We start from the raw sequence: 22080 nt of genomic DNA, 5'->3' as shown, positions 1-22080 counted from the left end.
CAACGCCCCGCAGCAAGCAAACAGAAAAACACACAAAACAATTAGAAACAAAACACAGGTAAACGAACAGCAATGAAGTTAAAATGTAAACACACACAAAAAACAAAGGGCTGCACAGCATGGCTCCAGCGCGCACGCACCCATCCTCAAATGCGACTCCACGCAATCAGTTGTGTGCGTGCCATGCACATGAGTGTGTCTGGGGTGCGTTCAACGTGGCGGATGCGGGGAGCGGCAAGGAGCACACAGCAGGGCAGCGGAAGCAAGTGAAGCAAAACACAATCATTATTTTATCCTGTTTAGCACATCGGACCACAGTGGACGCACACAATTCCCCGCGGTCGGGTGCTGGCACGCACAGCCCGCACACAATTCTTCAGCCCAGAGTGGTGTACGCCAGCGCGGATACGGCGAGCAGCAGCGGGGCACACACCCACGCAGAGCTGCTGAGGCTGCCATCGCTTTCGCGAAGAAGTGACGGTGCGCGAGTGGTCGTCGTTGTAGTTGGCGCCTCCGTAGTCGTAGTAATTGGTGCCTGTGTTGTAGTGGTCGTCGTGCTTGTCGTAGTAGTGGTAGTGGTCGCCGTGCTCTTCTCGGCCGGATCGTCGACATTCGTATTTGTTTGTTCCGTGGATGAATTATTGCCACTTGTTGAGTCTGTCCTATCGTTGTCACCATTTTTCTGTACCGCATCGGCCGCCGTAACTGAACTCCCTGACCTACCGGATCCATCCTGTCCCTGTTCTGTACCAGACGCCGGACTTGTTGGACCTGAATTCCCTGCCGGAGCGGATTCCTTACCTCTTCCGGTATTATTCCTCGTGTCTGATGGTTGTCCTTTACTGTCCGGATTTTCGGTTACCGATAAAGTAACTTCCGTACCAGTTGAACTTGAAGTCGTGGAAGTATTTGCTTGCCCCATAACACCTTTTCCCGGTTGCTGAGGGGACGTTGAACCACTGCCCGCATTTGGATCTTCACCAGTCGTTGTCACGCACAGGGACGGGCAGCAGCACAGGGCGAGCACCAACAGGGCGCACAGCAGACGGCACGTCATCATCGTGAGTGTGGTCATTCAGTGGTGTGGAGCTGATCTGCACAGTGAGGGACATGGAGAGCAACAGGGGAGACGAGAGGTGCGGCAGACACACACAGAGGGCACACAAACACATGAGGAGAGGGCAGCAGCCAGGCATGCACCGTACGCCGCACACCACGCACGACACACACTCCAATCCACGGCAACAGGCACACACACACACACAGCCCTGCCGCAACACCAACACACAGATGGAGGAGGGGGAAGCAAACAGGAGCGGCACACAAGGCTCCACCGCATGCACATACGGCGAGAGCGGTCCGTCGTGTCGGCACCCCTCACGGAGGGCACGCACACACGAGAATAAGTGCAGCGCACACAGCAACACAACAGCAAAGTAACCATGAAAAAGAATAGATCCCCGCACACCACGTGGGTTGTTGGTCCACGGGAAGCGCAGCCACCACCGCAGCAGCAGCAGCACACGCGCAACAAGATGAAGCAAAAGAGGGGAGGTGGTGTGGAAGACCGCGGTGCTGCCGTCACTGTCGTCAGACGTTCATTTTATTAGTGGTGTTGTTGGTATTGTTGTGAACCCCTCACTGTTGTCTGCCGCGGCGCCCGTGCCGTCGGATGCGCTCTGAAGTTATGACTTCGTATCATTCTCTTCGTCGTCTGTGGAGGCGGCGGGTTCAACTCTCCCGGAGCTGCTCCCAACGTCAAAGACCCCCGTCCTGCCCGTATTGGCGTAAGGCTGTACGGCTGGAATAACTGCGGGCTACTGTCACTCTCCCGAGTATTCAGCGCACCACTGCTGGCGGTGCGCTCGGTTGCTTTCAAATCTTTTTTACGTGCTGTTGGAGTATCAGCGGAATCGTCACCCTGTCTGTTTGCAGGCGTCATTGCAGCAGCAGTGGGGCCAGTTGGAGTGCCCGATGATGTGGACTGCGTGACGGGAGCCTCACGGGATGCGATCCGCGTGCCGCCCAAATCGGCCTCGCCCTTTTCATCAGCTGCACTGTGGGGGTTATGCCCTTCGCTGGTGCGGCTTCATCCGGCTCTTGAGGAGACGTTATTTCCGAGTCCGGCTGCAGCGGTGGTGGCAAGGACGGTTCTTCCATCGACGACTCGGGGATGCGTGTTTCGGACAGTTCCCCCGTTACCGCTGCCGCATTATTTTCCGTCTCCCCTAAACGATGCCCATCCTTTTGGCCTCAGTGGCACAACCCAACACACCAGAGCCGTCCTCATTATTCTCCCACCACCATCACTAACAACCGTGCCGCCACCAGAGCCAGAAAGTAAAGTCTGCGGTGTGTCATCACAGCCACCGCACAGTCACAAATGGCAGCAGCCTAGCAGCGGCAGCGTACACACACCATGAGGCAGTTAAAAGCAGTGAAAGGGCAAAAACACACAACGCCCCGCAAAACAGAAATATAAAAAACAACCGAGGTTTAGATTCCAGTGGGACTCCCAAAAAAATAAATAAAATTCTTTCGGCAGGACTTTTATTTCATGTGCCAAGCAGCACAAAACGACCATGTGCTTCTGTATGTTCATAATGCCTGCAGCAATAAAAAGAAAAAAGAAAACCACGTTATTGTTCCGCCAGCCCACACAACACCCCTCACATTTCACGCGGCATCCGGCCTGCTCCTCCACTCATTATTTCGTGCAGTCCGTGGGACGCACAGCAATGAGGCCGGCACCGCGTGTGGGCAACAAAACAGCAAACAGAAAGAGGGGAATCACGTCACTCATGACGGTGGGCAGGAACGAACTATTAAATAAAGCAACAGCAAGGATACTTATCATTCCAGGGAAACAACAAAAAACAACAGTAAGATGTAAATATTAAAAGAAATCACGCAGGGAACGCGGCACATGTTCTCCGTGAGAATTCGCAATTCCACACTCTTTGGCTCACAAGACTGCCACAACCCCACACAATACAATAAAAAGCAGCAACGCCCAATACACGCAAACACGCGCAGTGCTGCCAACAGTTAACTCTCGCAGTGTCAATTTCGCGTCGCAGCGCTGGGCAAAGCAGTCGTGTAGACCCACACCGCTCCCGGAATACTGCGCGGTGAGTTTTTGTAATAGGGGTTTGCTTTCGTGTCCAGAGGCATGGCGTTGAGTCAATCCGCCCGCATCACCCTCAGCAACAAATCCACTGCCTGCAGCGCCATTTTCTGAAGAAAGGAGTTTTGTGTCCAGTGGCGTCGCGCTCACTCACCTCGTCCGTGTTATCCGCAGCAACGTGTTCCCTGCCGCCACAAGTGACAGACATGATCTCGGATGCATTCGACGCCACTACTATTCTCGGACCGTTGGCAAAGGAAGGCCTCTTCTTGGATGCATTCGGGACCATCACTTCGTTCGGATTGGTGGCAAACTCAGGCCTCGTCTCGGACGTGTTGGTCGCCGTGTTGGATGCGGGACTCGGACCGACGGTGTTGGGTCCGTCAGCCACCGCAGACTGTCGCCAATCCTCGTTTTGGCGTGACGGCTCAGAAGTCACTTGCGGCGCAGTTGTCCCACCAGATTTTGTGTCATCCTTCCCTTCACGGGGTGGCGGCAACTGACGGATGCCCGTCCGGTCAGCATCGCTGCTCCGTGCGGGCGGATGGATGGTTCCATCGGGGGGAAATTGACGCCGCCACAATTCATAAGGGCCAGCGTATTTATGTGTCGTCACATTCACCGTGAAGGCAACGGTGGCCCCTTCCTCTTTCCTTGCACAGCTGCTACACGTGTACACCGCATTGACCACATGGCACACAGCGCCCAGCTCACCATTCCTGCCATGCATGCGCACATCAAAGCCACTGAAAGTATAATTCTCATACTGAGCCTCGGCACTGGCAGCAGAACAATTCCTCCACGCCCACACACACGCGACAGTTCAGGCTGCCGTCACTCTGAGGGCACGACACATCCACCGGCACAACCACCGCATCCGCAGCACCAGATACATGTCCAGGACTCCCAGCAGCCGTCACGCACACGGACGAGCAGCAGCAGCACAAGGGCGCAAGGACCAACACGGCGCCGCACCGTCACCATCGTCATCATCGCAGTCATCACCCGTAGTGGAGTCGCTGCAGTCAGTCAGCTGATCCGTGAGGCAGAAGGAAAAAGAATGCAACAAGAGGGAGAGGGACGGAGCACAGCGGATACAGCGAGAGAGCGCAGACAACATGAGGAGAGGGCAGCAGGCCCAGCCGCACAGTTCACACACCACGAGACGGCATCCACGCAAGGAAGGCAAACAACGCCAGCAGACACCCACCATGCAGGAGGAGAAGACATCCACCACCATCTCCCCCAGCTCATCTCCGCAGCTCCAGGGAAGTGGCTAAAACCCGCGGCCACCCCACCAGCCACAAAATGAGCAGGCGAACCCTCATCCATCCACGAGGCGGAAACAAAATTCCAGCCATCCCGCCCTCAAAGCGACACGGAGCCCAACTCAACGCAGTCACACGCGGTGCATCACACCCGCAGGAAAATAGACTCGGGCTGCACACTCCCTCCCTCCCTCCCGCCTCCTCATGACCACAGAAGAAGACAACGGCCGCCACACGCAACTGCCAGCATGCACTGCAAAAGAGGAATTCAAATCCACTGCGATGTGCGTCTTGTGTGTGTGGTTGTGTGTGCCTGCAGACACACGAGGCAAAGAATTAGAAAAGAGGGAGCGGAGTTTGTGGAGAGACGCACAAAACCAAAAATGTACAGCGAAGGTGCATGGCGGAAACAACGAGAAGAAGACCGCTCAAACTCATGACTGCACCGCAGCCCAAGCAGTGGCGATTCACACAATATTTATTCAAAACAAAAAGAAAACCATCCCCTTCGTCTTACACAAACCCCATCGCACAAAATAATTATAAAAGAAAAAGAAATCGTCCATTACTGTTCCACACAAATTCAAAAAAGCAGCCGGCTGCCTTGTAGCCCCACCAAACTGTCTGTATATTTTGCCCAAATTAAAATTAAAAGATATTTAAATGTCTTTCAGCCGTACGACCCTCCGTGTGTCCGCACATCGTTTATATTTCATGCGGCCATCTGCGTGTTGCTGCTCCGCTCAGCCCTCTCATCGGCGCGTGAGTGCGGCCCGCAGAGCACAGTCACTCGTGTGTGTGGGACTGAGAGAAGCACGCAGGCATGACGGGAGTCGCGTCACTCCATCGGGAGAGTGAGCGCAGCAAAAGAAAAAAATCATCAGAGAAAAGAAATGCTCACGAGGCCGACACCGAAGGGTGCGCCGGCGCAAAAGAAAAAAAGAAAAACACGGCGGCAGGGTGTGGCTGTGTGTGTGTGGCGCTGCGGGTGTCTGCCCGCCCTGGCCGCAAGAAAACAAAACAAGAGGGAAGAAATGTGTGCGCCGCCCCACAGGCCCTCGTCGCACGCCCACACGTCACGGCTCCCTCAGCGCGCCGTTCGTCGCGGCCCCTCCTCATGCGTGCAGCAGGCGAGGCGCACAGGGCCGTCGTCGTGAGCGTGTCGGTGGGTGTGCGAGTGGAGCAGTTGGGCGGCAAACACACGGCACCCCTCGCAGGAAGAGTGCAGAAGAAACAATTAAAGAGGGAAGAGTAGAAAAGAAAAACGTCCATAGTGATTGCCCCCAAAAGAAAAAAAGAAAGGGATGGGAGGAGCAAAATAAAAAGAAAACATTAAAACACAAGAAAAACAAAAAAAGTGCACAAAAAAAAAGGAAAGAAGAATTCATAAAAACTAAAAGCAAAAAAAATGTTTCATGAGAAAAGAAATTCCTTCCAGGGGAAAGGTAATTCTCCGCAGCGGAGGTCGCAAGTGACCCACGCGGCAGCCAGCCACTCCTCACAGAGCCGCAAAACCCCCACAGTCCCAACAGAAGCGGCAGCAGCGATGGCAGCAGTCCGCTCCCACGCACAGTGCCGCCATCACCCGTTGCTCCTCCAACGGCATGGGAGTTCAGAGCCGCCGCACTCCCCACACTTCCCTGCGATCGATTCGCCGGCACTTGCTGTGTGGTGGCAGATTCCCCCACCGTCGTATTTTTTTCTGTTTCACGCTCTTCTGGAGGCTGCTGGAAGGTCGCTTGCTCCCCTGGAGCTTCAGAAGGCTTACCTGCAGGAGGCATAGCCTTTTGATCCCCTTCCACCGATTGAGGAACAGCTTCAGTTGGTTGCGGATTTGCCGGTGGTAAGTGCGGAGCTTCTTCCAAATCGGCATCCCCACCTGAAAAAGTTAACGGGCGGTTGTACAGAAAGACGTTCTTCACAGTCACAGACACGACTTCTCGGACCTCTGCGCTGTCTCCATCCCCTCCAATGTAGAAGTGCGAGATCTCTTGGGATTCCGCATTTTTCAGTTCACATGGCGCAGCACCCACGCGCTTACCATCAACGTACGCAGAGCCCTGGGTACCGTTCTGTAGCACAATGGCCACCTGCTGTGCTGTCCCTGCTTCCCAATGGCTGCTGAGCTCATTGGTCGTGTCGCCACCGCAAAACAATTTCCACTTCTTTCCGCTGTTGTACGACAACTCCATAAGTTTGGTTTCTCCTTTACTGCCCGCACGCACACCCATCAATGGAATGGGGTTGTCTCCCTCCGGCGCCTTCTCGATGGACACCGTCGCCACAAGAGTGAAGTTGCAGTTCGCAAAGTGGTACAACTGATTCTCTCCCTGCCTGCCAACGGGCCACTCCGCCCACGCTCCCCGGAAATTCACGCCGTCTTTCGCCTTCTCAGCTCCACCATTATGATTCACCGTGGCGTTCACCCCGAGGTACTCGTCCCTCCATGTGCTCCCAGAGAAGTTGTCGGACAAAAAGCCAACCAGCCCAGCCGTGATCTCCCCAGCGCTGCAGTCATTCTCAGTCAAGGCACTCTTCGCAGCACTTGCAGTGGGGCACAGCTTGGAGACAGCTTCGTCCACTTTCTTCCACGTCGCCAGCACCTCCTTCACCCGCTTCAGCTGCTCAGTCAGACGCACAGACCAAAGACTGTGTGATGGCTTCTCTTCGCCCTTCTTCTTCTTCTCGTACAGTGCAATCAACTTATCCTCCTCCTTATTATTACCTTCACCTTCAGCACTTTCGTACAGCAGGGAGCTGGCGGCAACTTCGTCTTCGTCCTTCTCGGACACGGGCCCAATATCAGCAATGTGCGTATTGTCCGTCAGCCAAAGGTGGAGTTCACTCTTTTCCTTGTTTTCGCTGCCCTTCTCCTTAGAATACACCGGCAGAGTAACGAGCATCACTTTTTTGTTGTCATCTCCAAGAGTCGCTGTGGTGAACCCGCTCGCAACACGTTTCGTCTGTTCCTCGTGTTTGTTGCCCCACACGCGCGAGAGTGTCCCGAGTGCCTCCGTCCACGACTCCCCCTTGTCACCGGACTCGTACACCCTGCGGCGGCCGCCATCGCACGCAGTCATCATCATGAGTTTCTCCTTCTCCCACTCCACGACGGAGGGATCACCGCAGCCACCGTCAGACATCCCCTTCGACAGCTTCCAACTCGAATCATCCGAAGTATCCGAAGTGTACATGAGCAGTGAGACACTCTTTCCTTCCTCTCCGTCGTTTTCTGATTCACCCTTCTTCGTTACTTCCACGGGAAACACAAGCGTACCGTCCTCCATCTTAACACCCGATCCACCGCCTGCAACCAGCTGCATCAAGGAATCCTGTTCGCGCTTAAAGAGAGTGTTGACCAGTCGCTGGCTCACATTCCATTGGATTTTTTTGTTACTGCCACTGTCCCCATCACTGACTTTCCCTTTCGCCAGCAAAAGTCCCCACTCACCTGCGCCCCTCTCCTGAGCGTCTTTAGCAGCTGCTGTCCGGCTGTATTTTCCAGCAAGCATGTAAATATCAGTTCCATTCACAAATGTTGTTGGTCGGCTCACATCTACTTTCTTTTTCTTTGCGGGAGCGCCCTCCTCCAGGACTTGTGTATCCTTTTTGGCCTCATTCAGTACTTCCACCGGTTTTTATCCGTTGGATCCGTGAGAAGTTCGGATGCAATGCCTGTAAAGCTGCCTTCACCTCCTTTATTGCACTGCGCCTCGGCGACGGCAAATACGACAGTCCCCACTTTTAGAAGGCCGGGAACGCCCAACGACTCCACAGTTTCCTCATCACCAGTGATACTCCTCCATTCAAACGTTGGATCAGCTACTAACGCACTATTCTCCACAGCGGCTGCACCTCCACCGCAGAAGCAAATCATTACAACAAGAAGGAGCAGCACGCGGAATTAAACACATGCCGGGACATGTTGGGCCTCCGCGGCTCACTCTCTCTTCCTTCCCTCCTCCTTCCGCTGGATCCGGTCACGCGGCGACGGTTGTGTGTGCGGGGTGCCTTCACCGCAGCAGCACGTGGGAGCATATAAATATGTGCGTGGGCGGTGTGTGTGTGTGTTGTTGGTCCTTTCAGAGCCTTCCAACTTCACAGTAGCGATTCGCGCTTTTGTTTTCTTCTTCGTGAGATAGCGAGCAGGAAATAAAAAGAGGAAAAAAGCCACCAAAAGAAGCAAAGGAATAAGCACCGCCAGCATCCATAGTGAGTGGCACCATCATCCGCGCCGCAGTCAATCCCCACAACAACAACTCACGCGCACAGACACACGGCACAGGAGAAGAAAGAACAGTGCACCGGGAAAACAGAGCGACTGTCACCACCAGCAGCAGAAGACACGGCGTGTGTCGTCCGTCACAGGTCCGTACACACCAAGCAATGCCCACACACAAAAAGCGGAATGCCAAGTGGCGCAGCCGCCCTTCGCAGCACACACGCGCTGCCGCCAGTCGTTTCACTGTTGTCTCTCCCCGCACAGCCGGAGAGTCCCTGGCCGACGTATCCACAGCGGGAGAGACACGTCGGCACGTGCAGCTGCACGGCAGGAAACAGTCCGCACTTGTCCCAGGCACTCTCCATGCCACACCACTCACCGGCCGCACGCCGCAAACACAACAACTGCGTCAAAAAGGTAAATCGCGGTCTCCCGTCCTCCCCAATCGTGAGGGCCGCCGCAGCCAGGATCATTTGCGTTCTCAGCGTGCACGATACGAAAGGGCGTTCGTGTGCGTGCATGTGATTGTCGGCCTTTATAATTGCAGAGCAGCTGTGCGGCACAGCAGAGCCAAAAGAAAGCAATGGCAGAGAGAGGCGGATGGCACACACACAAATTACTCATATCATCACACACACACACATGCAGCCCGCGGAATGGGTGCACTCAACCACAACACAGGCAGAGGACAAAAAATACCAACAACAAAAAGCCGAAGCGTGGGGGCGTCCACCCAGCAGTGGGGACGCGCAGCAACAGGTGGGACGACCAGCGCACACACTCTCATTGCTCCCGTAAAGCAAAACACACACACAGAGGGAGAGAGAGAGAGGTCGCCCACTCAATGCAATAAAAACAAAACAGAAACAGTTACGGTGCTCCGCCCATGCAGCCAGGCAGGACGGCAGCGGTGCGTGTCGTGCAAAAGAGAGCACCAACGGGCCTGCATGGGTGTGCATGCATATATACAATGGGCACATTATGTGTGTGCTTCGTGGGGTGAGGTGAGGGCGAGAGTCCATGCAAGGGGACACACACAGAGAGAAGGAAGAGTATGTGTGCGGGCGGTGCATGGCTCTCTCCCTCACTCTCACGCGGCCACCACCGCAGCAGCCGCCGCACACGCAACAAGAGGAAGAAGCAAAGGAGGGGAGGTGGTGTGGGAGACCGCGGTGCTGCCGTCACTGCTGCCAGGCGTTGCCGTACCATCTGTTCTGGCGGTAGCTGCTGCTTTTGCTGTCGGTGGTTTTGTCTTACTGGCCGTGGGCGCAACGTTGGTATGACTGGCTTCGGGGTCGTTGTGTGGCGTTCCGGGGTTGGGCCCTTTGCTGTTGTCGTCATTCTCATCCGCCCTACTCCGGCCATCACCACTGCCACTTGTAGAGATGGATGATGCCGTTACTTCCGCCGGGCTGCCGGTAGGTCCACCCCTCAGATCCGGTAAAACAGTGCCTTGACCCTGTTGTTCTGCCACACCATCTCCAGAAGTAGGTTCTGTCTCTTCAGGCTCCTTTTTGTTTGGTGACGGTGACGTTTTTGTCCTTTCTTCTGTCAAGGTTTGCGAGTCTGTTTGTGCCGTTGGGCTTCCTCCTGCCGGAACTGCCACCGCTGTTGGTCGTTCTTCTCCTACCGTTGCTGGTGCTGGCGGTGGACATCACGGTGCAAGGACCTTGTGCCTCCGCGTCACTCCGCCGTTTCTCTTCTCCAGTTGCGGCCCTACCAGCAGCTTCACTTTCTGGTTTTTCTTGTTTACTGGGAGAGTCTTCTTGTGCTTCGGGTGTTGACTCCGCTGGTGCCGACAGTTCGGGCAATTCGTTCCGTGCACGATTTGCTCCTGACTGCTCACCTGCTTCTTGAGGTTTCCCTCCCTTTGTGGATGCCGCAGCGCCGGTCTTCTCCAACGCATCACTCTCGTCGGTGATGGAGGGTGGGGAATTACCACCAGCAACAGGAGCGCTCAAAGATGCATCACCACCTGGACTGCCAACATCAGGTTGACTGCGACCACCAGAAGAGAAGGAGCCCAAAATGAAACATTTGCTTCCGTCAGAACCTACACTTCCCGTAGGAGCCCCAGGAGAACTGCCACCATCACCGAGAACAGGAGATGGGGACTTGACATCCGAAGCAGGGGACTTCAAAGAGCCACCAACACGTGCTTTAGAACCTCCATTTGAACCACCACCACCACCACCAGAAGCTTTGCTGCCACGAGCTTGACTGCCACTGGCACCTCCAACGCCACCAGGACCGCCAGCACCGTCGTCTCTACCGCCTCCACCTTCACCTCCGCGACCAGGAGGAGAACCGGCACCACCGAAATCAGCACCTGAACTCGGAGCCAAATCCGATTTATTTTCGGCTGCACCAGTCACCAATGGGTCAGTCGAAGCTGCAACGGCAGTGATGGACAAGACCGATCGTAAAGGCAGCGTCAGCGCCGTTTTGTCGCATCCGCTCGGCGTATACGATTTATTCGCATTCAACACCCACGACGCCATGCAGCCACCAACTGCGTTGTTCCCGAGATTACTCGCATCAGCCCCGCCGGCACCGCACCACAGCACGCAGAGGGCACACACCAGCAGCACACGGCCAGTCATCATCATCGCCATCACTCCTGTCACTTGCCTGCAGCCTTCAGCACAAACTAACTCCCCGTCAACGCAGAGCGGAAGCAGAAGAAGAGACACGGCCGCTACACCACGCACAGCCACCGCACAGTCACAAATGGCAGCAGCCCAGCAGCGGCAGCGCACACACACCATGAGGCAGTTGAAAGCAGTGAAAGGGCAAAAACACACAACGCCCCGCAGCAAGCAAACAGAAAAACACACAAAACAATTAGAAACAAAACACAGGTAAACGAACAGCAATGAAGTTAAAATGTAAACACACAAAACAAAGGGCTGCACAGCATGGCTCCAGCGCGCACGCACCCATCCTCAAATGTGACTCCACGCAATCAGTTGTGTGCGTGCCATGCACATGAGTGTGTCTGGGGTGCGTTCAACGTGACGGATGCGGGGAGCGGCAAGGAGCACACAGCAGGGCAGCGGAAGCAAGTGAAGCAAAACACAATCATTATTTTATCCTGTTTAGCACATCGGACCACAGTGGACGCACACAAGTCCCCACGGTTGAGTGCTGGCACGCACAGCCCGCACACAATTCTTCAGCCCAGAGTGGTGTACGCCAGCGCGGATACGGCGAGCAGCAGCGGGGCACACACCCACGCAGAGCTGCTGAGGCTGCCGTCGATTTCGCGAAGAAGTGACGGTGTGCGGGTCGTCATCGTGCTTGGCGCTTCTGTACTCGTGGTACTCGTTGCTTCTGGGGCAGTGGTCGTCGTTGTTGTTGTTGTGGCTGGTGCATTCGTCGTATTCGTCGTGGTCGTATCCGGTTTGTTTAACGGATCGGTTTCACCTTTTGCCTGATCCACACCGATCGGAATTTGTAAACCTGACTGACCAGTCGCCCCACTTGTTGCCTGTTCCTGTTTTGGAATAGTCTCCGGACCTTCTGTACCTGAACTCCCTGGCACACCGGGACCCGGACCTGATCCTTGTGATGTGGAATTTTCACCTTGTGTCTGTCCAGTACTGGCCTGACTTGAGGGCCCTTTCCCACCGGTTTCTGAAATCGTTGCCGGTTCCTCCACCGTTTTGGCCGGGCCTGCTGAATCTGGCGCACTGGCCGCTGTACTTGATGTCGGTCCATTACGTTTCGCCGCATCTGCTGCCCCTTGAAAACTGAGCGTGCCATCGGGCTGTTTCGCATCGTTCCCCGGAATCTCAGAAGTACCGACCCCCGGATTCGCTGAACCCGGAACACCTGCTCCCTCTCGCAAAGCAGGCGATAAACTGGGGCTGTCCTCATTTTGATCTCCACCGGTCCCTCTTGCGGTATCACTCCTAGTATCTGATGCTTGTCCTTTACTGTCCTGACTCTTTGACGGTAATGCATCGGTCGGAGGTGTTGAACTTGGCGCCGTGGAAGTATTTTTTGGCCCTGAACCACCTGTTCCCTGTGGCTGAGCAGTCGTTGAACTGGAGCTACCCTTATCGGTACCTTCGCCAGTCGTTGTTGCGCACACGGACGGGCAGCAGCACAGGGCAAGCACCAACAGGGCGCACAGCAGACGGCACGTCGTCATCTTGAGTGTGGTCGTTCAGTGGTGTGGAGCTGATCTGCACAGTGAGGGACATGGAGAGCAACAGGGGAGACGAGAGGTGCGGCAGACACACACAGAGGGCAAACACACACATGAGGAGAGGGCAGCAGCCAGGCATGCACCGTACGCCGCACACCACGCACAGCACACACTCCAATCCACGGCAACAGGCACACACACACACAGCCCTGCCGCAACACCAACACACAGATGGAGGAGGGAGAAGCAAACAGGAGCGGCACGCACACACGAGAATAGGTGCAGCGCACACAGCAACACAACAGCAAAGTAACCATGAAAAAGAATGGATCCCCGCACACCACGTGGATTGTTGGTCCACGGGAAGCGCAGCCACCACCGCAGCAGCAGCAGCACACGCAAATTCAAGCGCAAGGAATGGAATACAGCAGCCATTCATTTGTGTTTCCTTTTGGAGGGTGGAAGATGTCTGCATATGTTGCTATTGTTTTTGCGGAGGGTAAACCTTCATGCCTGCATCGTGTGTTGGGGTTCCTGCAGTGTGCACAACTGTTTCCTTCTCTTGTGAATTTTTATTGTGTTGGTGCAGCCAATAATTCAATTTGTGTTGTTCCTGCTTTTCGCTGGTAAAGTGCCGCAATAGATGTTTTTATTTCCTCCTTCGTTGCTGTGGCACCTGATTCCTCACCGTTTATTGCGGTGGAAATGGGAATATGTGAGTGGACTCCCACGCACCAGAACGCACCTTCGCTCCTATTTATTGCTGCACAGAAGGGCATGCGTGTTTGGTGGTGCCTCGACCATATATTTTGTGGGCGTACATTCCCCTGCAGGCTGAGGGCGGGGCGACGCTCCGTCGCGGTGCACTTCCCTCGCATGCCGCCCACTCTGATTCATCATGCATCACCCCCTCACATACTCCGTGGTGCCACACCGCTGATATCATTGCAGCCGCTGTGATTCCGCGTATTTCACGCATTTGATTGTGCCACAATGCATCCGCTCGTGTGGCCGCCGCATCCAAACAGCGGTGCCCAACACCGTGAGCGGCAGTCCACATCCCTGCATGTCCCAGCGCAGTGGTGCTTGACTGTCAGCCAGGCGCCAGACAACACGAGAGTATTGTGCCGGCAGCACAACACACGGAGCTGCAGCGAATGACTCGGGCGGCGACGCATCTATTTGTCGCAAGGCAGTGAAAAGGAGTCGGGCAAAATGATGCCGGCTGCATCCACGACACCATACCCACAGCCAAAGCATGCGACATGATGTGTGTTTCGCTGGTGCTGTGGAATGCCTGCAGACGACGTCACTAGTGGAGGCACACCACCCATGATCAGCGGACAGACAATAATCGGCATGGGAGGCCACAAAAGGCAGCAACGACGTCAGCAGCAGCAGCTCTCTCTCTCTCTCTGTTGCCTCCGAGAAGCAATTATTCCACCAGCCACAGCCGGCTGTGCCATCGTGACACTCCATGCACGTCGTGGCTGCGTCAACACATCCTGCTCCCTGCAGCGCCTCAAAAGATGCCTCACTCCGTCCACTAAGTGCATCGATGCGGGCCGTGCCCGGGCTGTGCGTGAGGACCACAGCGATGTGAGGGTCACCGAGTCGCAGCATGTTTGTTGTGACGCTGTTGCATGGCACCCGCACACACACACGCAGTGCCTGCATCCTCCCTTTTGTGTTCGCCCTCCGCCGGAGTGGCCACACACACGGGCAGCAGCAAATTCATTTCACCCTCGACGATCCAAAATCAACACCGACATCCCTCGCCACGCAAAGATCTCAGTTGCCAGCACGGGCCTCCTGCCGCTCTGCCATCGACGCCGAAAAACGGCACAGTGCACGCACTTATTTTCCTCGTGTTCCGTCAGCCGTTTGCTTCACACATTCTCCGACGGGCTGACGCCCACAAAAGCACGCCACAAAAGCCACTGTGATCGCACAGGCTCTTGCGATGAGCGTCTGCGTGTGTGCATGGATCCGCTGCTCACACGTGCTGGCAGGCAGCCTGCAGCCGGTGCCCTCGTGCCAGTTCGTCGGCTCCAGCATGGGAAAGAGAAAATGGCCAGTTCCTCGTGCACTCATTCCCACCAGCAGCACCAACACGCAGGTCGCCAGCCGTCATTCCTCAGCACATCCAGGAATGCCGAAAAGTGACGTGGAACTGTCAGCCAGCAATGCCACAATCCCCGCACACATGTCGGCTCCACCAGAGAAGACACACAAACTACACACAACACCCCTCACATGTTTTCCGAACATCATTCCGACACACCGCGACACGCCAAACAGAAGTATTCGTCACTCCATGCACCTCCCCACACACAATCAAATAGTCCATGCACCACGCACGGCAGCAGCTCACACCCGTCTAAACAAGTGTTCCTCGGACCAGTGTTGTCCGCGTTCTGTAGTGGGAGGTAAACAAAAGAGACGGGCCGCCAAACCCCAAAAGAGTGCAACGACTGGCCGCAAGTCAACGGAACGCAGCCACTCAAAACAATTCAGTCCTAATGCCCTCAGCCTCCCACCTTCTCCCACAAAAGCCCCAAGAGACGCCAATCAGGCGCGCCGTCCAACAAAGTCGCTGTGCAACACCAGGAGGAATCGCAGTGCCTCCTGCTGCCATCCGGGTACGTTGTGGACGTCATGATGAGTAGAAACGCCCATTGGTGCTTCGAAACGACGCTGCACACCTGCGACGCATCATACGGTTTGAGACGCACGTGCCTCACCAGCAATACAGACGCCCACGCGCCGTCGGTACGCCCTACATCGTCAAGGAAGCAAAGGATACGTCAGGGTGGCAGCAAAGCACTCGCTGGCAATTCCCGTCGCAGGCATCATCACAAGCAGCTCCAGCAGCGCTGCAGACCGTGGGGTGACGTGGATCAACTGACGCATGGCGTATGTGGAAAAGAAAGGACGTGGTGGCTTTACAAGGATACGAGTGGCTGACACTTTTAGAAGGAGAAAGAAAACAATGTGAGAACACACAAAGAGGAATCAGGCGTCTGCAGTCAAAGCAAACCAGCAATCAAAAAAAGTAAGATGGGTGCACTCAACCACAACACAGGCAGAGGGTAAAAAATACCAACAACAAAAAGCCGAAGCGTGGGGGCGTCCACCCAGCAGTGGGGACGCGCAGCAACAGGTAGGACGACCAGCGCACACACTCTCATTGCTCCCGTAAAGCAAAACACACACACAGGGAGAGAGAGAGGTCGCCCACTCAATGCAACGGAAACACAAAAACAGTTACGGTGCTCCGCCCATGCAGCCAGGCAGGACGGCAGCGGTGCGTGTCGTGCAAAAGAGAGCACCAACGGGCCTGCATGGGTGTGCATGCATATATACAATGGGCACATTATGTGTGTGCTTCGTGGGGTGAGGTGAGGGCGAGAGTCCATGCAAGGGGACACACACATAGAGTGAGAAGGACGAGTGTGTGTGCGTGCGGTGCATGGCTCTCTCCCTCACTCTCACGCGGCCACCACCGCAGCAGCAGCCGCACACGCAACAAGAGGAAGAAGCAAAGGAGGGGAGGTGGTGTGGGAGACCGCGGTGCTGCCGTCACTGCTGCCAGGCGTTGCCGTACCATCTGTTCTGGCGGTAGCTGCTGCTTTTGCTGTCGGTGGTTTTGTCTCACTGGCCGTGGGCGCAACGTTGGTATGACTGGCTTCGGGGTCGTTCTGTGGCCCTCCGGGGTTGGGCCCTCTGCTGTTGTCGTCATTCTCATCCGCCCTCTACTCCGGCCATCACCACTGCCACTTGTAGAGATGGATGATGCCGTTACTTCCGCCGGGCTGCCGGTAGGTCCACCCCTCAGATCCGGTAAAACTGTGCCTTGACCCTGTTGCTCTGCCACACCATCTCCAGAAGTAGGTTCTGTCTCTTCAGGCTCCTTTTTGTTTGGTGACGGTGACGTTTTTGTCCTTTCTTCTGTCAAGGTTTGCGAGTCTGTTTGTGCCGTTGGGCTTCCTCCTGCCGGAACTGCCACCGCTGTTGGTCGTTCTTCTCCTACCGTTGCTGGCGCTGGCGGTGGACATCACGGTGGAAGGACCTTGTGCCTCCGCATCACTCCGCCGTTTCTCCTCTCCAGTTGCCGCCCTACCAGCAGCTTCACTTTCTGGTCTTTCTTGTTTACTTGGAGAGTCTTCTTGTGCTTCGGGTGTTGACTCCGCTCGTGCCGACAATTCGGGCAATTCGTTCCGTGCACGATTTGCTTCTGACTGCTCACCTGCTTCTTGAGGTTTCCCTCCCTTTGTGGATGCCGCAGCGCCGGTCTTCTCCAACGCATCACTCTCGTCGGTGATGGAGGGTGGGGAATTACCACCAGCAACAGGAGCGCTCAAAGATGCATCACCACCTGGACTGCCAACATCAGGTTGACTGCGACCACCAGAAGAGAAGGAGCCCAAAATGAAGCCTTTGCTTCCGTCAGAACCTACACTTCCCGTAGGAGGCCCAGGAGAACTGCCATCACCGAGAACAGGAGATGGGGACCTGACATCCGAAGCAGGGGACTTCAAAGAGCCACCAACACGTGCTTTAGAACCTCCATTTGAACCACCACCACCACCACCAGAAGCTTTGCTGCCACGAGCTTGACTGCCACTGGCACCTCCAACGCCACCAGGACCGCCAGCACCGTCGTCTCTACCGCCTCCACCTTCACCTCCGCGACCAGGAGGAGAACCGGCACCACCGAAATCAGCACCTGAACTCGGAGCCAAATCCGATTTATTTTCGGCTGCACCAGTCACCAATGGGTCAGTCGAAGCTGCAACGGCAGTGATGGACAAGACCGATCGTAAAGGCAGCGTCAGCGCCGTTTTGTCGCATCCGCTCGGCGTATACGATTTATTCGCATTCAACACCCACGACGCCTTGCAGCCACCGACTACGTTGTTCTCGAGATTACTCGCATCAGCCCCGCCGGCACCGCACCACAGCACGCAGAGGGCACACACCAGCAGCACACGGCCAGTCATCATCATCGCCATCACTCCTGTCACTTGCCTGCAGCCTTCAGCACAAACTAACTCCCCGTCAACGCAGAGCGGAGGCAAAAAGAGAGACACGGCCGCTACACCACGCACAGCCACCGCACAGCCACAAATGGCAGCAGCCCAGCAGCGGCAGCGCACACACACCATGAGGCAGTTGAAAGCAGTGAAAGGGCAAAAACACACAACGCCCCGCAGCAAGCAAACAGAAAAACACACAAAACAATTAGAAACAAAACACAGGTAAACGAACAGCAATGAAGTTAAAAATGTCAACACACACAAAACAAAGGGCTGCACAGCATGGCTCCAGCACGCACGCACCCATCCTCAAATGCGACTCCACGCAATCAGTTGTGTGCGTGCCATGCACATGAGTGTGTCTGAGGTGCGTTCAACGTGACGGATGCGGGGAGCGGCAAGGAGCACACAGCAGGGCAGCGGAAGCAAGCGAAGCAAAACACAATCATTATTTTATCCTGTTTAGCACATCGGACTACAGTGGACGCACACAAGTCCCCGCGGTCGGGTGCTGGCACGCACAGCCCGCACACAATTCTTCAGCCCAGAGCGGTGTACGCCAGCGCGGATACGGCGAGCAGCAGCGGGGCACACACCCACGCAGAGCTGCTGAGGCTGCCGTCGCTTTCGCGAAGAAGTGACGGTGCGCGAGTGGTTGTCGTTGTAGTTGGCGCCTCCGTAGTCGTAGTGGTGGTGGTAGTTGGTGCTTTTGTCGTAGTCGTGGTTGTCGTAGTTGGCGCATTTTCCTTCTGAATTTGTGCCGATACAGGCGCGGTCACGGAACTTGACGATGTATTTGGGTTAGCGGACCCACCTGACGACCCTGACCCATCGGACCCACTTGGTACCTCTTTTGTAATAGGCTCCGGACCTTCTGTACCTGGAGTTTCTGGCACACCGGTTCCCGCACTTGATCCTTGTGATGTGGGGTTTCCACTTTGTGTCTGTCCATTACTGGACTGACTTAGGGGCCCTTTCCCACCGGCCTCGGAAATTGTTGCCGGTTCCTGTAACGTTTTGGCCGGGCCTGCTGAGTCTGGCGCACTGGCCGCTGTAATTGATGTCGGTCCATTACGGACCACCGCATCTCCTGTCCCTTGCGAACTGGGCGTACCATGGGGCTGTTTCGCGTCGTTCCCCGTAATTTCTACCGTAACGGACCCCGGAATCTTTGACGGTGACGCATCGGTCGGACCTGTTGAATTTGGTTCGGTGGAAGTATTTGTTAACCCCGCACCACCTGATCCCTGTGACTGAGCAGTCGTTGAACCACTGCCCGCATCTTGTTCTCCGCTACCCTCCGTCACGCACACGGACGGGCAGCAGCACAGGGCAAGCACCAACAGGGCGCACAGCAGACGGCACGTCGTCATCGTGAGTGTGGTCGTTCAGTGGTGTGGAGCTGATCTGCACAGTGAGGGACATGGAGAGCAACAGGGGAGACGAGAGGTGCGGCAGACACACACAGAGGGCACACACACACATGAGGAGAGGGCAGCAGCCAGGCATGCACCGTACGCCGCACACCACGCACGACACACACTCCAATCCACGGCAGCAGGCACACACACACAGCCCTGCCGCAACACCAACACACAGATGGAGAGGGAGAAGCAAACAGGAGCGGCACACAAGGCTCCACCGCATGTACATACGGCAAGAGCGGTCCGTCGCGTCGGCACCCCTCACGGAGGGCACGCACACACGAGAATAGGTGCAGCGCACACAGCAACACAAAAGCAAATTAACCATGAAAAAGAATAGATCCCCGCACACCACGTGGATTGTTGGTCCACGGGAAGCGCAGCCACCACCGCAGCAGCAGCAGCACACGCAAAGTCAAGCGCAAGGAATGGAATAAAGCAGCCATTTACTTGTGTTTCTTTTTGGAGGGTGGAAGATGTCTGCATATGTTGTTATTGTTTTTGCGGAGGGTAAACCTTCATGCCTGCATCGTGTGTTGGGGTTCCTGCAGTGTGCACAACTGTTTCCTTCTCTTGTGAATTTTTATTGTGTTGGTGCAGCCAATAATTCAATTTGTGTTGTTCCTGCTTTTCGCTGGTAAAGTGCTGCAATAGATGTTTTTATTTCCTCCTTCGTTGCTGTGGCACCTGATTCCTCGCCGTTTATTGCGGTGGAAATGGGAATACGTGAGTGGACTCCCACGCACCAGAACGCACCCTCGCTCCTATTTATTGCTGCACAGAAGGGCATGCGTGTTTGGTGGTGCCTCGACCATATATTTTGTGGGCGTACATTCCCCTGCAGGCTGAGGGGGGGGGGCGACGCTCCGTCGCGGTGCACTTCCCTCGCATGCCGCCCACTCTGATTCATCATGCATCACCCCCTCACACATTCCGTGGTGCCACACCGTCGATATTATTGCAGCCGCTGTGATTCCGCGTATTTTACGCATTTGATTGTGCCACAATACATCCGCTCGTGTGGCCGCCGCATCCAAACAGCGGTGCCCAACACCGTGAGCGGCAGTCCACATCCCTGCATGTCCCAGCGCAGTGGTGCTTGACTGTCAGCCAGGCGCCAGACAACACGAGAGTATTGTGCCGGCAGCACAACACACGGAGCTGCAGTGAATGACTCGGGCGGCGACGCATCTATTTATCGCAAGGCAGTGAAAAGGAGTCGGGCAAAATAATGCCGGCTGCATTCACGACACCATACCCACAGCCAAAGCATGCGACATGATGTGTGTTTCGCTGGTGCTGTGGAATGCCTGCAGACGACGTCACTAGTGGAGGCACACCACCCATGATCAGCGGACAGACGATAATCGGCATGGGAGGCCAGAAAAGGCAGCAACGACGTCAGCAGCAGCAGCTCTCACCCTCTCTCTCTGTTGCCTCCGAGAAGCAAATATTCCACCAGCCACAGCCGGCTGTGCCATCGTGACACTCCATGCACGTCGTGGCTGCGTCAACACATCCTGCTCCCTGCAGCGCCTCAAAAGATGCCTCACTCCTTCCACTAAGTGCATCGATGCGGGCCGTGCCTGGGCTGCTCGTGAGGACCACAGCAATGTGAGGGTCACCGAGTCGCAGCATGTTTGTTGTGACGTTGTTGCATGGCACCTGCACACACACACGCAGCGCCTGCATCCCTCCCTTTTGTGTTCGCCCTCCGCCGGAGTGGCCACACACACGGGCAGCAGCAAATTCATTTCACCCTCGACGATCCAAAATCAACACCGACATCCCTCGCCACACAAAGATCTCAGTTGCCAGCACGGGCCTCCTGCCGCGCTGCCATCGACGCCGAAACACGGCACAGTGCACGCACTTATTTTCCTCGTGTTCCGTCAGCCGTTTGGTTCACACATTCTCCGACGGGCTGACGCCCACAAAAACACGCCACAAAAGCCACTGTGATCGCACAGGCTCTTGCAATGAGCGTCTGTGCGTGCATGGATCCGCTGCTCACACGTGCTGGCAGGCAGCCTGCAGCCGGTGCCCTCGTGCCAGTTCATCGGCTCCAGCATGGGAAAGAGAAAATGGCCAATTCCTCGTGTACTTATTCCCACCAGCAGCACCAACACGCTGGTCGCCAGCCGTCATTCCTCAGCACATCCAGGAATGCCGAAAAGTGACGTGGAACCGTCAGCCAGCAATGCCACAATCCCCGCACACATGTCGGCTCCACCAGAAAAGACACACAAACTACACACAACACCCCTCACATGTTTTCCGAACATCATTCCAACACACCGCGACACGCCAAACAGAAGTATTCGTCACTCCACGCACCTCCCCACACAATCAAATAGTCCATGCACCACGCACGGCAGCAGCTCACACCCGTCTAAACAAGTGTTCCTCGTACCAGTGTTGTCCACGTGCTGCGGTGGGCTGCCCCGGCTGAGGCGAGCTACTGTCGGAAATATTGTTTGCGATCACTCACCCCAACGCGGCCGCCTCCCAGGTGGCTGCGCAACCAGTGTTGGGCTCGACAGCACAGGCGCGGGAGCCCGCAGACCACAGCCAGCAATCGCCCATCGTCAACGGTGTCGAACGCAGTCGAGATGCCGGTCGTGACTGCGAGAGAGCGGCGACGGCGAGGGTGCAGCGCGGGACGCCGCCCCTGCGACGCCCACACTCCACGGCGATGCGCTCGCTCAGCCCTCGTGCCGTTTTGTCACGGACAGGCGTCACCACGTCGGAGACCGTGCGTCGTGGCGTTAATCGAGGCTGACGGCGGCGGCGTGCCGGCAGCGCTGACAGGCGGCGGTGGACCAGTCCCTCGCTCACCCCTAGCAG

General features: G+C 55.9%; 4 protein-coding genes and 3 pseudogenes across 4 annotated transcripts, besides 5 other annotated features; all 7 read right to left on the bottom strand.

Annotated features, from left to right (window-relative positions):
- Nucleotides 1-22080: part of a sequence feature (areas not merged during assembly with more than two copies in the genome that could not be assigned to a particular haplotype) that runs on past the window's edge.
- Nucleotides 377-1075, bottom strand: Tc00.1047053508493.100 (mucin TcMUCII, putative; the record flags this gene model as incomplete). The annotated part of the gene is made up of 1 exon (XM_807428.1): nucleotides 377-1075. One exon carries the CDS (start codon nucleotides 1073-1075, stop codon nucleotides 377-379), a length of 699 nt encoding a protein of 232 aa, XP_812521.1.
- Nucleotides 489-586: a microsatellite.
- Tc00.1047053508493.70 (uncharacterized protein) lies at nucleotides 3204-3857 on the bottom strand (the record flags this gene model as incomplete). Its single annotated transcript, XM_807427.1, has 1 exon — nucleotides 3204-3857. One exon carries the CDS (start codon nucleotides 3855-3857, stop codon nucleotides 3204-3206), a length of 654 nt encoding a protein of 217 aa, XP_812520.1.
- Nucleotides 5681-5804: a sequence feature (T-rich).
- Tc00.1047053508493.60 lies at nucleotides 5892-8321 on the bottom strand (annotated as a pseudogene).
- Tc00.1047053508493.50 lies at nucleotides 10120-11232 on the bottom strand (annotated as a pseudogene).
- Nucleotides 10795-10915: a microsatellite.
- Tc00.1047053508493.40 (mucin TcMUCII, putative) lies at nucleotides 11793-12773 on the bottom strand (the record flags this gene model as incomplete). The annotated part of the gene is made up of 1 exon (XM_807426.1): nucleotides 11793-12773. One exon carries the CDS (start codon nucleotides 12771-12773, stop codon nucleotides 11793-11795), a length of 981 nt encoding a protein of 326 aa, XP_812519.1.
- Tc00.1047053508493.20 lies at nucleotides 16262-17785 on the bottom strand (annotated as a pseudogene).
- Nucleotides 17348-17468: a microsatellite.
- Tc00.1047053508493.10 (mucin TcMUCII, putative) lies at nucleotides 18349-19182 on the bottom strand (the record flags this gene model as incomplete). Its single annotated transcript, XM_807425.1, has 1 exon — nucleotides 18349-19182. One exon carries the CDS (start codon nucleotides 19180-19182, stop codon nucleotides 18349-18351), a length of 834 nt encoding a protein of 277 aa, XP_812518.1.

Source organism: Trypanosoma cruzi, genomic scaffold, assembly GCF_000209065.1.
Source record: "Trypanosoma cruzi strain CL Brener 1047053516879 genomic scaffold, whole genome shotgun sequence".
Classification (NCBI taxonomy): domain Eukaryota; phylum Euglenozoa; class Kinetoplastea; order Trypanosomatida; family Trypanosomatidae; genus Trypanosoma; species Trypanosoma cruzi.
The sequence above is the reverse complement of the archived record's forward strand: the minus strand, read 5'-3'. Positions and strand labels throughout refer to the sequence as shown.